Raw genomic sequence first — 15,044 nt, forward strand, 5'->3', positions numbered from 1 at the left:
ATACGCAAAGTAATATTCTCAGCTCAGTCTCAATAGGTCTACGTAATATATATTGTATATACTACATAGTATACAAGCTATACACCATGTGGATAGCTCTAAATCGTGCAGTCCTATTCCAACCAATTCACTAGGGCTAAATTTAAAGCAGGCTTACCATGACGCTGCCCCCTTTCTCCCTATGTTAAAACATGGGAGATCCAGACATGCTTAAAACAGCTACAGACCTTTCATGTGAGTGCACCAACCACAGCATACTTTCTTTTTCTTTTTGAAAGCTAATGTAAATTTTTTTTTGCTTTCTAGACCAAGTTGGCGGAGACCCATCAGGGCCTTTTTAATCGTTTACAAGTGCTTTCAGATTGGCTAACTGCTAATAGAGAAACTATGGACTTTTCACTGAATACTAATGATGTGGATGGATTAAAGCAAACCTTACAATGCCTAAAGGTGCAGTAAATATATCAATAACATATTTCCATACTGTTTACCTGGTCCACAACCATAAGTAACCAATGCGTATTAGCGTTTAGGTGAGGTGCCGAACAAGGAGTGCTAAGGTTAAGGTGCTGCTTATTTGTACAGTTTTTAATTTGTGACCTAAGCAAACCCTTTTACAGATACAGGCCGTACTCCGATTCTCCTAATAGCTTTTATATGGCATGTAGATGTAAAATACTTTCCTGGATATCTGATATGTATTTCAGATATGTATTAATCTTCTGTTGAAGGACGTATGGGCAGCAGTTGTCCCAAACAACTGCTCTCTTTCCTGGCAATACATATATTACTTCATATCAGCATACAGATATAGGGTGGTTCTTTGTTACCTTGTTTTCTTCAGATGAGGTTGGAGTGTTCAGAAAGCTTACACATTAGTATTACACATTGGCATAACCATCCTCATAATTCTAACAGGGTTATTCACAAAAGGGTGAAGAGTTTGGAGAAAGCCGGGGAAGTGAACAGTCTAGGCTAAAATAGCTGATTTGGAAAAATTATCCAATTCAGCTCACTTTCCAGGTCAGCTATGTTGTCCTAGATTGTTCACTTCTCCTGCCTTCTCCAAACTCTTCATCCTTTTGTGAATAACCCTGTAAGTGATACTTCTGATGTATGCATTACTTGTGATGACCAGGTAATTTCTGTTCTCCCTCCATGTGCAAATTAACGCCCATGTGAGCAGGGCTTGACATTTCCTCTGCTGTGGAGAAGAGAGACAGGCAAAAAAACCTGCATGTGTGCCACTGTCATCATGAGCTGGGTATTGCGAAAGGTTATGGCATTCCATTGGACCGGCAGATATCTTCCCAAATGTCACTTGGAATCTATTTACATAAGTTAATTTACAATCACTGGAGGCCAAAAGTCAGTTTAAAGCTTTTTTTCCGCATTCTGTAATATACTATTTAATGGTTGATGATGGGACTTGTAGTTTTTCAGCTTTGCAAGTGCTGCGGAATGCTTTTGCTGGGACTGGGACAGGATATTAGCTGCAAGGTGCAGATGATGGGACTTATAGTTCTTCAGCTTTGGAAGTGCTGGTCAATGGTTGATCCATGTAAAGCATAAATGCATATTAAATGTCATTACTAAATGAATATAAGCATGTGTCGGAACATCTAGACCCCTAAGATTAACTAACTTTTAATTATACATGTAGGATTTAAACACTCAACTCTCAGAACAAAGAATAGAACTGGAGACAACGGCATTTGATGTCCAATTCTTCATATCCGAACATGCTCAGGATCTGTCTCCAAATCAAAGCAAACAGCTGCTGAGACTTTTGAATGCAACACAGAAAACTTTCCAGGAAACTCAGAAGACGCTCTCATCACAAACAGAGATATTAATAGGTCACCTGCTGGCAGTCCAGGATTTGAATGAGCAGAAGGTTTGCCTCTTGGTGCATGCACTCCTTTTAGAGATCTGTTTGCAGTTTGTTTATGGCTTCTGTGTGCTTTGAGTAAATTCATCCAGTCTAGTGAAGAGAGTATATCAACAGGTTGTATTACAAAACTTGTTCAACTAAATAATTTGTAAGATATAGCATGGCATAAGTTACACTAGTCCTACATTACTTTACATGAAATGAAGTACAGTAACTCAAATGTTTCTCCAAATCCAGCAGTCTTTGTAATGTTTTTTCTTAGAATGATTGTCATGTAATACTTTTATACACTCAGTACTCACTAAGAAACATTCAACGGCCCATGGAGCTTAAACTGCAATGCCAAGTTTACCTTCAGGATTCAGGAGCTGAACTAAATGTAATTCAACGTTCATGTTATTCGTGTTATCCAGGCAGGTAACCCACTTTGTTGAGCTGTAGTAATAATTTAACATGCAACATCATATAAACCCATATTCATTAAAGTAACAGTAAACTCAGGAGTTAAATATTAAAAAGGCATTCAGGTAACTCAACTATTAACAATACTGTACCTTATTTGTGTATCACTCCTCAAATCATCTCTGAATTGGTGCTGACACTGTCCTTCCTTCTGGAGGGTGGCTACTTTTGTTCCCCATGGTCCTTGTGTGTGTTGTTAAGTAGCCACCGCTCCAAGCTCACTGCTGTGATTGACTATAACTTCAATAGAAATTAGTAAACTAAATGTGAGTCTATCACAGGAGCAAGCTTGGAGCGGTGGCTACTTTACAACACACACAGGGACTATGGGAAACAAAAGTAGCCACCCTCCAGAAGGAAGAACGGTGTCAGCACCAATTCAGAGATGATTTGAGGATCTACATCTAAATGATGCACAAATAAGGTACATGTTTGTTAATAGTCAGGGTACTTGAATGCTTTTTTAAAATTTAACTCCTGGGTTTAGTGTCACTTTAAGCGTTAGGGCATGGTACTTACATTAAAATCCAGGAGTCAGTATTTGAATATCAGACACATTAGTTAATGTACTGTGTATAAAGGGTGCAATTGCTTTTGTATTTAAAGCTCATAGCGTGAATCTTTGGCAGATCTGTCTTAAATGTACATCTTGCTTTAACCGCCATACTTCAACACTAACCTCTCTGTTTGATATATCTTTTTGTGCATCATTATTAACGCAGGTTCCAGGAAGAAAAGGGGACTGGATTGTCAACGCTGTTGAATCATCTACTTTAACTTGTGCATGGTCAGGCTTTGATCAAACTTTTCTCTACTTGGTCTTTTTTTTATATTTTGAGATGAATGTGATATTTTCTCCTCTATACTCCAGTCACCTTTGCTCAAACCATGACCCACTGCTACCATGTTTACAGCATACTACTGTGCTTTGTGTCTGTTCAGCACTGCAGTCTTGACTATAATTTGTTAAATACACTTGTATTGTCTTTTCTTTTCCTGTAGGATGCTGAGGTTCAGCTGCAGGAACACAAGGGAAAGCTGCAGGAAATTTGCCACTTGCTCACACAGACAGAGAACAAACTGATTGGACAACAAGATAAGCTGATTGCAAGGGATCCTTCGGCTGATCTTCAGCACTGTCAGAGTGAATATGAGGTGCTGTACCAAACATAGTTGTAGAAGAGGACAGCCCCTTTACAGGCAGCCTCTGCTTGCATGATTGTTCAGCAGAGGCAGTTCAGTCCTTCCTATAGCCTGCATGCTCATTTATCTTTTTTGTAAAGCCACCTGCTTATCTTAAAAATCCAACTTTGTAATTGAGAATAAAGTGACCTGTTCCTGGTCGCTGTTTAGTCTACCCCTTCCTGCTTCTCTTGACTTTCCTATTGGCTGCAAAGTGTAATGGGACCAAGAAAAAAAATGGAGGACAGGCCATAAAGCAACAAGGAAGAGATTTGGGCCCTGATTAATCAAACTGCAATAACACCTAAAATGACACTAAACTCAGGAGTTAAATCTTAAAAATGCCTTAATATTAACAAAAATGTATCTTATTTGTGTATCACTCAGTTATAGATCCTCAAATCATCTCTGAATTGGTGGTGACACTGTCCTTCCTTCTGGAGGGTGGCTACTTTTGTTCCCCTTGGTACCTGTGTGTATGTTGTAATGTAGCCACTGCTCCAAGTTCACTCCTATGATGGACTACAATCTCATGTTTAGTTTACCAATTTGTATAGAGATTGTAGTCCATCATGGGTAGCGAACTTGGAGCAGTGGCTACATTACAACACACACAGGTACCAAGGGAAACAAAAGTAGCCACCCTCCTGAAGAAAGGACAGTGTCAGCACCAATTCAGAGATGATCTGAGGATCTACAGCTGAGTGATACACAAATAAGCTATGTTTTTGTTAATAGTTAAGGTACTTTAATGCATTTTTAAGATTTAACTCCTGAGTTTAGTGTCACTTTAAAGCTTGATTTATAGGATATAGGGCATGCTAAAATTGAATGCCATAATACAGACCTGAGAGGCTATTTTAGCATGCCTTAAGTGAACATTAAGTTGTCTTAAGTGCAATTGCAGCTTGATGACTCGGCCCCAGTTTTTTTTGTTGCTCTGTTATAGTCCTCAGATTGCTAGGTAAACCAACACTTTACAAAAAAGTAATTGTGAGCACAGGCATCGGGAGATAACTGGCCTATTATTTGGACCGTATTTGCAGGCTTGCTTTATTGTATTGTTTTCTATTTCAGTCATATAATTGTGTGGTCAGCTGTACTCTAGATTTGTGGCTATTAGATATCAGTGATCTAGATGTCTGGGTGCATATATTTACAAATTATACATTAAAACAGGGATGCAGAAATCCCAGCAGCTCAGTGTGCTCCTTAAAAATTACAGCTGCCTCCTAACTTTTGAGTTTTTTTCTAGTCTAGTCTTGGAGCTGGAAAAGTATCTGTACTTGGACCAATTACGGTACTTGGTATCTGAACGTCCCTAGTTGCAGTATATGTTTTTTTCTTAATAAGGCTAAGTTTACTTTTCTGACCCTGTTTCATGTTATAGTCATATTTAGGGTGTAACATGAAACATGGTCACATGGCATCCCTCCCCTTCACCAGTTACCTGAATCACAGAGGTTCTCCTCCCCAAAGGCTACTGCTGTTTAAATTTGGCGCAGCTGTGTGTGTCTACCCACACACCCATGTCATCCATTTACAGATCCTTTGGCAAGGTCTGTTAATGAAGAAACTACAAGTCCCACCGAGTTTGCAAGAGCCAGAGTATTGCATCCGTGATTTACTAATGTGATATGGGCCTTAGAATGTGTACTGCTATGTTACTGGATTCTTAGAGGAGACGTCTGTGGGAAATAAAAGATGACAGACATCCTGTAATTACTTTTTTGTCATGATGGGAAAGAATTAGGGATGTCCCGATGCCACTTTTTCAGGCCCAAGTACAAGTACAATTACAAGAATAATAAGATACATTGAAGAGGGTTTAATTCCCTTTACTGTTACAATAGAGACTCTGTTTGAAATGTACAACATACCATATTTCTGAATGATGTTAGGTTGTATACCTCTAATCTTCACACATATTTCTAAGAAGCAGGCAGAATACACTTCGTAATAGAGAACCGCCACTCCTAATTTTCTTATTTTACAGGAGCTACAAAAAGATATGCAGGCTGGTGCCAGCGAGTTGGCAGAAATTGTGAAGAATACAGAGAAATTCCTTCAGGAACATGGAGATAAACTTTCCTCTGAAGAGAGAGCCATCATTGAGCAAAAGCTCAAGGAAGCAAAAGCTAAGTTTGAAGTTCTCCAGAAGAAGGCAGAAGAATCTAAGAAGGAACTGGAAAAGGCAGTCACAACAGCCATTAAGAAAGAAACCGAAAAGGTTATTTATTTTCATGCACACTGTCTGTCCTCTCTGTTCATTTGTATTTGCATTTGACCTAATAGTGTTACATTTAAGTTACATTTGATGTAGTTTTCCTGGGCGTCGTGCTTAAGTGGAGGCGGGAAAGGGATGACTTAAAATGCCCACTCACATCTACAAGCCTCCCGTCCGGCCATTTAGGTACGGCGAATGGACGAGAGGTGGTTAATGACCAAGGGCAAATGTGGGTCCTGAGGTTACACAGGCTGAGAACCACTGTTCTCACTTCTTACTTGTATGATGACTAGGAGAATCCATCTTTGGAGTCAAATCTTTGCCCTTTTAATGATAGAAAATATAATAGGGACTCACTGAGGAGGTTTAAAGGGGGCTGAGCAATGTCTTGAAGAGGAACGCCAATCATTTTGTTTATTTTTAGTAGGGCTGCGGAAATTAACGATTAATCCTTCGATTAATCGTAAATTTTTTTGATCGATCAAAATTATTTTGATCGGAACTCACCTCTCCACCGGCTTCCGGGTCTTCCGTCGGAGATCCGGTGACGTCACGGACTCCTCCCCCCTTCCCCGAGTGGCTCTGTCGGCTTACGGAGGGAAGGGGGAGGAGTCCGGTGACATCGATGTCCGTGACGTCACCAGACTCCTCCCCTTCCCTTCGTTGTGAGCCTTATTGTAACTGCAAAGTAATTGGATCTTCTATGTGCCTCATTTTATATGCTGCAAATCTTTCTCGTGCCCAGGCTGATATTTGGTATGTATAGCCCCTCCATTCAGCAGTGCAATGGTTCACTGCTGAACCATTGCACTGGTTCAGCAGTTCCTGATCTTTTCAGGAACAATGGATGACTGAATATCTATTTCTGGACTTAAAACTGCCTTTATTATTATTTGTTTCCCCAACAATAAGTATCAATCACGGGGGCCCCAACAAGTGTCTGGGATCATAACTGTCCATTCGCAGCATTGGGGGTCTAACAAAGTTGGTTAGACCCCACACAGCCTTGGTTAGACCTCACAGAGCCCTGCTACCCTGGTGAGACCCCTTCAGAGCCCTGGTGAGTCCCCAGAGAGCCGTGGTGAGACCCCACAAAGCCATGGTGAGACCCCATGGAGCCCTGGTGAGACCAGGGCTCTGTGGGGGCTTGCCAGGGCTCTGTGGGGTCTTGCCAGGGCTCTGTGGGTCTAACAAGGCTGGTTAGACCCCACAGAGCCCCCTGGTGAGTCCCCAGAGAGCCGTGGTGAGACCCCACAAAGCCATGGTGAGACCCCATGGAGCCCTGGTGAGACCAGGGCTCTGTGGGGTCTTGCCAGGGCTCTGTGGGGTCTTGCCAGGGCTCTGTGGGTCTAACAAGGCTGGTTAGACCCCACAGAGCCCTGCTACCCTGGTGAGGCCCCCTCAAAGCTCTGGTGAGACCACACCTCTGTATGTGCGTTATAATTAATCGAAATTAGTCGATTAATCGATTAAAAAAGTATATCTCTTCAAACAGTAAACACATACTTCTTTGTAGAGTGGGGAGGGCTAGAACTTGTGCCAGGTGTTTGTAACCAAGAAGATACAGTACATCACCAGCACACCGTAAAATCTCCAAAATTGTCTTTATTGACGCATGTACATAATGTCACAAAGACGTCAGTGTTTCAGGGCCACTCTGGGTCCCTTCATCAGTCTCAATATGACTAAATTTGTTTGTAACTGTCTGTATCCCAATTAAAGAAATTACTGCACCTGCTGTGCCCCAGGGATAGGAAATAGAGAGAAATACCCCACAAAATAGACACAAATACCATAAACTAACTGACAGAGGTTCTAATCACTTACAACAAGTTTTTCATGGAGGCTATGGGATCGGTGTGGGATGATTTTGCTGTGTACTTAGATGGTGTGAACTTTCAAAAAATCGTATTCTTTTATGAACTGTCGGATGTGCGGCTTTTCAAGTTTTTCATTCCATTTTAGAGTTCCATGTTAAGTCTGTAATGGTCATGAAATAGTTTTTGCTATGGTCCTTACATTTGTGGCAGTTTCTAATGTGTACCTGTTTATAGTTAACAAGTGTGATAGAATTACTATACAGGAAAAAAAACTTAAAATAGAACATTTGTATTGTATTAAAAGAGTAAATAGTCTCTATATTGCAAGAAAACAAACGTCTTAGCACTCCAGCACATAACTAAACAATATGGTGATTTTTTAATGTAGTCTGCTGCTGTTGAACAACTGGAAGAAAGCAGAAACAAGATAGAGAGCTTACTGAGTTGGCTATCGGAAGTGGATGAAAAAGGAGAGAATGGAAACTTGGTTAAGAAACCCACAATCCAGCAAAATGGAACACATCACAAAGACAGTGAACTACAGTCTATACTGGATGGTGTGGAAGAGGTCAATGGTAACATAATAGAGTCTGATGGGAAAATGAATGTCAAGTTAAAGGACTTATCCAAGGAAGATGACCTAAGCAGCCAGTATCAAAAAGTGAAGGTACAGTACCTGCTTAACGCTTTTTATTACAACATGTTTTAATTGCAAAGGCAAATATACAGTATATGCCCATAATCTGTGTTGTGATAAATAACCAGTAAATCTCAAATACAAATAGTAAGTTTTTTTAGGATATAAGATGTTTTGCTACATATGGCTAACTTACTGCCCTGGATATGTTAATAGACAATTATATATTTCATGTTTTTGTTAGTGTAGAGTTCTTCCACTTATATATGTATGCCTAAAATGAATAGCTTTGGTGCTAGTTGAAATTTAATGCAGCATTAATATGTATGCAGTGGTGTAAAGAATGGATCACTTGAGTTACGACACTGACATAGCTCCATGTCCACTCCCCTGTCAGAATTGAAATTGCTTATGCATAACAAAACCATTACATGTGATGGTTCTTGTCTAGTGCATTTTCAATAGGTCTTAACAAGTCACCATCAATGTGGAAGTAGAAGGTTATGCCTATCTATACCTGTGGTGGGAGTACTGTGGGCTGTGGGTGTTTTTATGTTGGATATGTGGGGGCTAGTGTTTGTTACTAGGGGGAGATGTTTGCTTGTCTTCCTTTGGCCCAGAAATCTTAAGCCATGACTGAACATGTGTGTCTTCAATATTACTTATTGGGTTGTGGGATATTGTTATCTATGTATTCCCTTAAAACAAATCTCTTATATTTCCCTGTAACAATTTCTAGGCCCAGCATGAAAAGCTTGTGTCTCAACATCAGGCCATTATAATAGCCACACAGTCAGCACAAGCTCTCCTGGAGAAACAAGGTCGTCACCTCACCCCAGAAGAAAAGGAAAAGCTTCAGGGAGACATAGAAGCATTGAGAGCTCAATATGAGTCAGCTTTGAGTGATTCTGAAAGGAAAATGAAGGTGATCCAGACAGTGCAAGAAGAATTGGAGAAGTTCACTAAAGATTATAATGAATTTGAGAATTGGCTTCAGGATTCAAAACATGAACTGGAACATCTGGAGACTGGGGCGGAGAACGTTGCTGGTGTTGTGGACAAGTTGCAGAAGCAAAAAATCTTTTCAGAAGATGTGATCTCTCACAAAGGGGACTTGCGTTACATCACTATATCTGGACACAGAGTACTAGATGCAGCAAAGTCTTGCAACAAAGATGATGTTGTGGAAGATAATAATAATGTCAGCACCCTGGAAACATGTAAGATGGTTCAGAGCAAAGTAGATTTGGCTTCAGAAAACTTCAAGTCATTACATACTAAGGTAGGGTTATTTTTGTATGTTTTATAACTGCAGCCTAAAAAGAAATGCAATAAGCATCATCTCAAAAGATAATTAAAAAAGAAAACCAATAATTTAACTTTATATATTTTTTTCTTCCTACATATAGTAAATGTTACATTTCTGAAGCTGTCGTAATTGTGCTGATGGCATTAGAGTATATATAGCTCCATACTTGTCTCTAGTTTGGGGTTCAACTGAGGTATATTGGTAATCAAGTCTCCATTAGCTGGGGTCTAGTATCTCAGCAGGCTATGGACACCATCATGCTTCAGTTATTGGGAACCAGCGATTACTCTGCTTGGTAAATTAACTCCTGCATCTCCTAAACAGATAAAACAAAGCATCAAAGGGTAGATAGATCTCTAATGATATTTCCATTTTGTCGCAGTTGTTATTGCATACTAATTATACATTTGGAGTGCTGTGCAAGCTGCTTACATTGTGTTAATTTGATCAAATACAAACCATTGCTCTTGTAATTTCACTATAGTGCAATATCCTGGGGAATAACTTGAAGGACTTAGTGGACAAGTATGAACATTATAAGGAAGCATCGCAAGGGTTACTGGCAGGTCTTCAGAGTTCAGAATCCACTGTGGAAAAACGCCTGTCTGAACCTATTGCGGCTGACAGCAGGAACTTGCAGAGGCAGATAGAAGAAACAAAGGTAAACTATATTTTACTCACATGTGAAAGCATTTGATTATTTTGTCTGAAGTAAGAACATTCTTACTGAGCTTGATAGTAAATATTTAAGTTTATAGTTAATTATGTAATTAAATAAGAGCCATTCCCTGCAGTGCTGGTCACACAAAAGTTAATGAAATGGTAAGACATCTAGCTGTTTAAATGGCATCTGCATTTTGTATAGCAGTGCTTATGGAAAGCATCTTCACCTCTATCATATTGGTCTATGTGAAATGTGTGACACCCTTGAGGAGATGTAGAAGCTGGGTGTATATTCAGGAAGTGGATTGTATTGGGCCTTACAGCTGGCAGTACAGACAAATTAAATCCGGAAGGCAGGGTTGCTTTCATTTATCAGGAGGCCCAGAGAAAAATTCATATTAAATTGGAACATATAAAAGGTTCCTGAGCCTTGTGTCAAATATAGGGCATTAACAGGGCTATTCACAAAAGGGTGAAGAGTTTGGAGAAGGCAGGAGAAGTGCACAATCTAGGACAAAGTAGCTGATTTGGAAACATTTTCTAATTCATCTAACTGTACAGTTCAGCTATGTTGTCCTAGATTGTTCCTTCCTTCTCGAAACTCTTCACCCTTTTGTGAATAAACCATTAAAAAAAATACATGATTACTATATATGGTAAATAAATACAACAATGTATGTTAAAGTGTTTTTTTTATAGGCAAAACGTTTTTTTCTTCAGTTCTGAATAGAATGGGGAAAGGTTAGAATCCCTGTCGGGCTCTTCCGGAGCTCCATTAAAGTGATTTGCCCTCACATACTGTGAGGGCAAATCAACAACCAGACAGGAAATGAAGGAAAATCTGCGCCAGGAAGACTAACAACAAGAAAAAAAGCTGACAAATGTTTTATTATTCACCTGCATAACCTAAAACAAAACAAACAAAAAAAATACAAAAACGTTTTACTTCTTTGTGTTTTATAGAAGATTTTCCCCTCACTTCCTGTTCTGGGAAAAACTTTTATACCAGACAGGAAGTGAAGGAGTCCACTCCAACGGCAGAAAAATATGACAGATGGTTTAATCCTTCCCCACAGTTTAAAAAAAATATTTGGCTGTCGGTACAGATTAAGTCGGATGAGCTATAGAGCATTTGATCACATTGTGCAAATAAACATAGCTGTGTTGCAATCATCAACTATTATCTTGTGCTCCATTTTAATGATTAAGGGTATACTGAGAAGTATAGTTCCTCTTCTCTCTCTCTAGATCTGTACTCTACTTTTCACACCTGCATGCCTCTAGTCAAATGCAATGGAAGTCTGGGCATGGAGTAGGTAAACATATGCAGGAGTAGCCTTCTTCTAGCACTTTGTGCTCTCTAGTGATTACATGTGTGTAATGCAGCACAGAAATAAGAATTTGATGCTTTTGGCACTGAAGACTGAATCAAACAGGGTGTGGAGCAGCTGCCTTCCTTGTGAATAGATTAGTACTTATCTGTGCCTACAATATGGACATACACACAGACTGAATGTAAACAATGCAAAGTTTTCACTTGCCTATACCTGTGCTTAAACCCTTCATGACCGGACTTTTTTGACCATGTTGTTCCTTAAGAACCGTGGCTGTTTTAACACTTATTCACGCACATGCTAAAATCTGAATTTTTGAAAAGAAAATTACTTTAAACCACCAAACAGTTATATATTTTCTGAAAGCTGAGGCCTTGTAGAATAAAAAAATGAATTTTTTGCATTTTTTTATGTCACGCTATATTTGCACAAATGTTTATCAAATTGATATTTTGAGAGAAAAAAAACACAAATTCATTTTAGTGCACACAAACACAATTTAAATTATCGCGCCTCTGACAGCTGTGACTCAGCAAGCACTCTGAGCACAGACTTTCCCGGGTCTGCCTCCGCTCTCCATGGTGGCACTAATTGCCAGGGTCCCCCAGAGGAGCTGGGGACTCCAAAACCCACAGCAGGAGGGTTGCACCTATGCAGGCTGATACAAGTGATCTGAGCAGCTGTACAGCCACCCAGTTCACTTGTAGAAAAAGAGAATTGCCTACTAAAAACAACAGTTGCATGGCTGCAGCCATGATCTTGCTAGAACTACTTCAGGACCAGCTACGTACAGCAGTCCTGAAGCAGTCCCAGATCCTCATCAGTCGCTAAGGGGTTAATGGTAAAATAGCACATGGAAGGAGAGGCAGAGGTAAGAGGTTATAATTGTAAATTTGCCTGCTTATCTATAGGTAAAATAAAACAGGTAATGTGTTCTGAGTACAGTTTTCCCTTAAGTACGCATCAGAACTTTTTTTTCACTAAATGACTAGATTTGTGTAGTTGTTAGGTGTTCTAGCTAAACTATTAGATTTCTTTTGTGTTTTAATTTGTAATAGTTATCTATGTACTTCTACTTGGTTCCTAACACATGATGTTTCTTCACAGTTGCTCTGTGAGCAGGTATCTGTCCACCAAGTTGGGGTGGAGAAACTAAAGAAGGCAGCGGAAGGTCTCCTTGATGCCAAAGGCGGGCTCCTGCTAAGTAAAGATGAAATCCAAAAGCCACTTGGTACTGAATCTTTTTAAACTTTACTCTTTGTTTTACTGTATTTAATTGCCCAGGTCAGCATCAGAACAGCAAGTGAGTGGAAATCTCTCCAATGGGCAAATCATTTGTTTTAGTAAAGTAGAGAAGTTCAAACTGTCAGGTTTTTGTTGGTGTTTGTTCTCTTGAGAGATTTCTGCTCATTTCCTGTTCTCATGACAGGTGGTTCCCTGTGAGAGGAATCCTTCCTGGTAAGGACACAGACATCAATTAGCAAGTGTTAAAAAAGAAGGTAAAGGTAATCTTTTTTTCAGATTTGGATAGAGCAGAGAGGGATTAAAATGCATGTCAGGTTTGTATTGCTGTCTGTGTCCCCATTAGGGAGGTTCATGGCTCACTATTTGTCCTGGTGACCATTACCACCTAGGGTGAAAGTGGAAGAAAATCACACATTTTGAGTTGTCACCAGAACAGGAATCTTCCAATGGGGACACTGGTTCTGGTGACAATGATGGATTTCCCATACTTTGATGCGATTCCTCTCACTTCTAGTTGTGGCTATGGGAGAGGAAGTGACGGGAAATCTCCCTTATGGGACATAAATGGCAAAACAACTGGCAGGAGTTATTACCCTTTAAAATACTTAAAGCTGAAACTTCTCTTTGTTGATTAAAAACCTCCTAAAGTCTACTTTATAAATTGCATGGGCATTAGCCACCTTTATTACAGATCCTTACCTGTTCTGTAGCTATTGAGACAGATCATTGTGTTGTACTATAAAACATTCCAGGAGCTATTTAAGTCACTCCCAATTTTTTAAAAAGGGAGAGCAAGTGATAAAAAAAGGTCAACGTTGAATGGGTCAAAACTGAACCAAAAATCAGCATTCTCTTAACCACTTTAGTCCCAAGGCCTTTTTCTCCCTTAAGTCCCAGATACATTTTTTTTTCATTGCAACCAACCCTAATGTATTATATACATCATTTTTGGGGGGAACGGATAGGTCTCTAATTTGGTAGAAAAGAAATGCATTTTTATGTAATTTCTCCCAACACAACGTTTATTTAATTTGCACATCCCTTTATATTTACCCCAAAATATGACCACAAAGTCTGATGATTAAAATGACATCACATTACTTGGACTTTTATGTAATGTAGCAGAATGGTAACACTCAAAGTGAACGTATGAGTTATTCTTTAGAAAAGTCTTATTCCCCTTTTGGTTGTACATTGCGACGCATGCACAGGTAAAAAAAAGGTTTACATAAGTTCTTAGCATAACATTAATATAAGATTAAGTTGGGTTGATGATAGCACAAATAAGGCTATACTTTTAAAACAACGTTGGGATGTATAGCTGCAATCCCAGCATCATTTTCAAGTGGCTGATGGAATTCCAGTGACTAAGTCACCTGGCTGAGAGCGAAACAGACATCATCATAGCATAGATGGTAAAAATGTTGCTCTGATTACACACTTTATCCTTGATACAACAAATATATCTACTCCAGGAATGATAACATAATACATATCATATACACTGAGTGACCAGATTATTATGACCACCCCATCAGTACTTCGTTGGGCCACCTTTCGCCTTCAATACTGCGGCCATTCTTCTTAGCATTGACTCCACGAGATGTTGAAAGGTGATGCGAGGAATCTGACACCATGCCTGATAAATAGCACTGTCCAGTTCTGTGAGATTTGATGGATGTGGAACCAGCTGCCTAATGGCTCTTTCAACTTCGTCCCACAAATGCTCAATTGGATTGAGATCTGGTGATTGTGGGGGCCACCTAAGCAAGGTAAAGTCTCCCTCATGTTCTTGAAACCACTCCTGCACAATACGAGCACCGTGGCATGGCGCATTGTCTTGTTGGAAGAAGCCATCTCCATTGGGAAACGCCATCAACCTGCTTCCCTATTTATAATGGTCTGGCCCTCTAGCAACTTCAGCGCAAAATTATAGCTAATTTGCCTACAAACGTCAGGTGGTCATAATAATCTGGCCACTCAGTGTATACTGTAGGTGATAATCCTCTAGCAATAGCAACCCTAGGGATTTTGCTGGGAATGTCACATTACATGCAACTGACTGGCTGTAAGTTGACTGGAAGGTCTGGGAGAGTCAGACCATTAAACCATAATTTATATAATTTTAGCAGTTATATAAAGTCATGGTTAGCTTCAGATAGAAAATCATTTTGAATAATATCAAAATACAAAATAGCTTGTGTGCAATCATAAATTCTATTAATTTTTCGGTAAATGGTAGTCTTTTTGTAATGATACAACCTGGTGAAA

General features: G+C 39.6%; 1 protein-coding gene across 2 annotated transcripts in view; it reads left to right on the forward strand.

Annotated features, from left to right (window-relative positions):
- DST (dystonin) overlaps positions 1-15,044 on the forward strand; it is a 404,726-nt gene that overhangs the window by 252,068 nt on the left and 137,614 nt on the right. For both annotated transcript variants that reach the window (XM_018560544.1, XM_018560545.1), the window contains 6 exons: positions 3,359-3,511; positions 5,535-5,768; positions 7,974-8,252; positions 8,962-9,504; positions 10,016-10,192; positions 12,636-12,759. In XM_018560544.1, coding sequence (XP_018416046.1) covers positions 3,359-3,511; positions 5,535-5,768; positions 7,974-8,252; positions 8,962-9,504; positions 10,016-10,192; positions 12,636-12,759 — 1,510 coding nt within the window. The remainder of the gene's footprint in view (positions 1-3,358; positions 3,512-5,534; positions 5,769-7,973; positions 8,253-8,961; positions 9,505-10,015; positions 10,193-12,635; positions 12,760-15,044) is intronic.

This window comes from Nanorana parkeri, unplaced genomic scaffold (assembly GCF_000935625.1).
Source record: "Nanorana parkeri isolate BGI_ZX_2015 unplaced genomic scaffold, ASM93562v1 scaffold464, whole genome shotgun sequence".
Lineage (NCBI taxonomy): Eukaryota > Metazoa > Chordata > Amphibia > Anura > Dicroglossidae > Nanorana > Nanorana parkeri.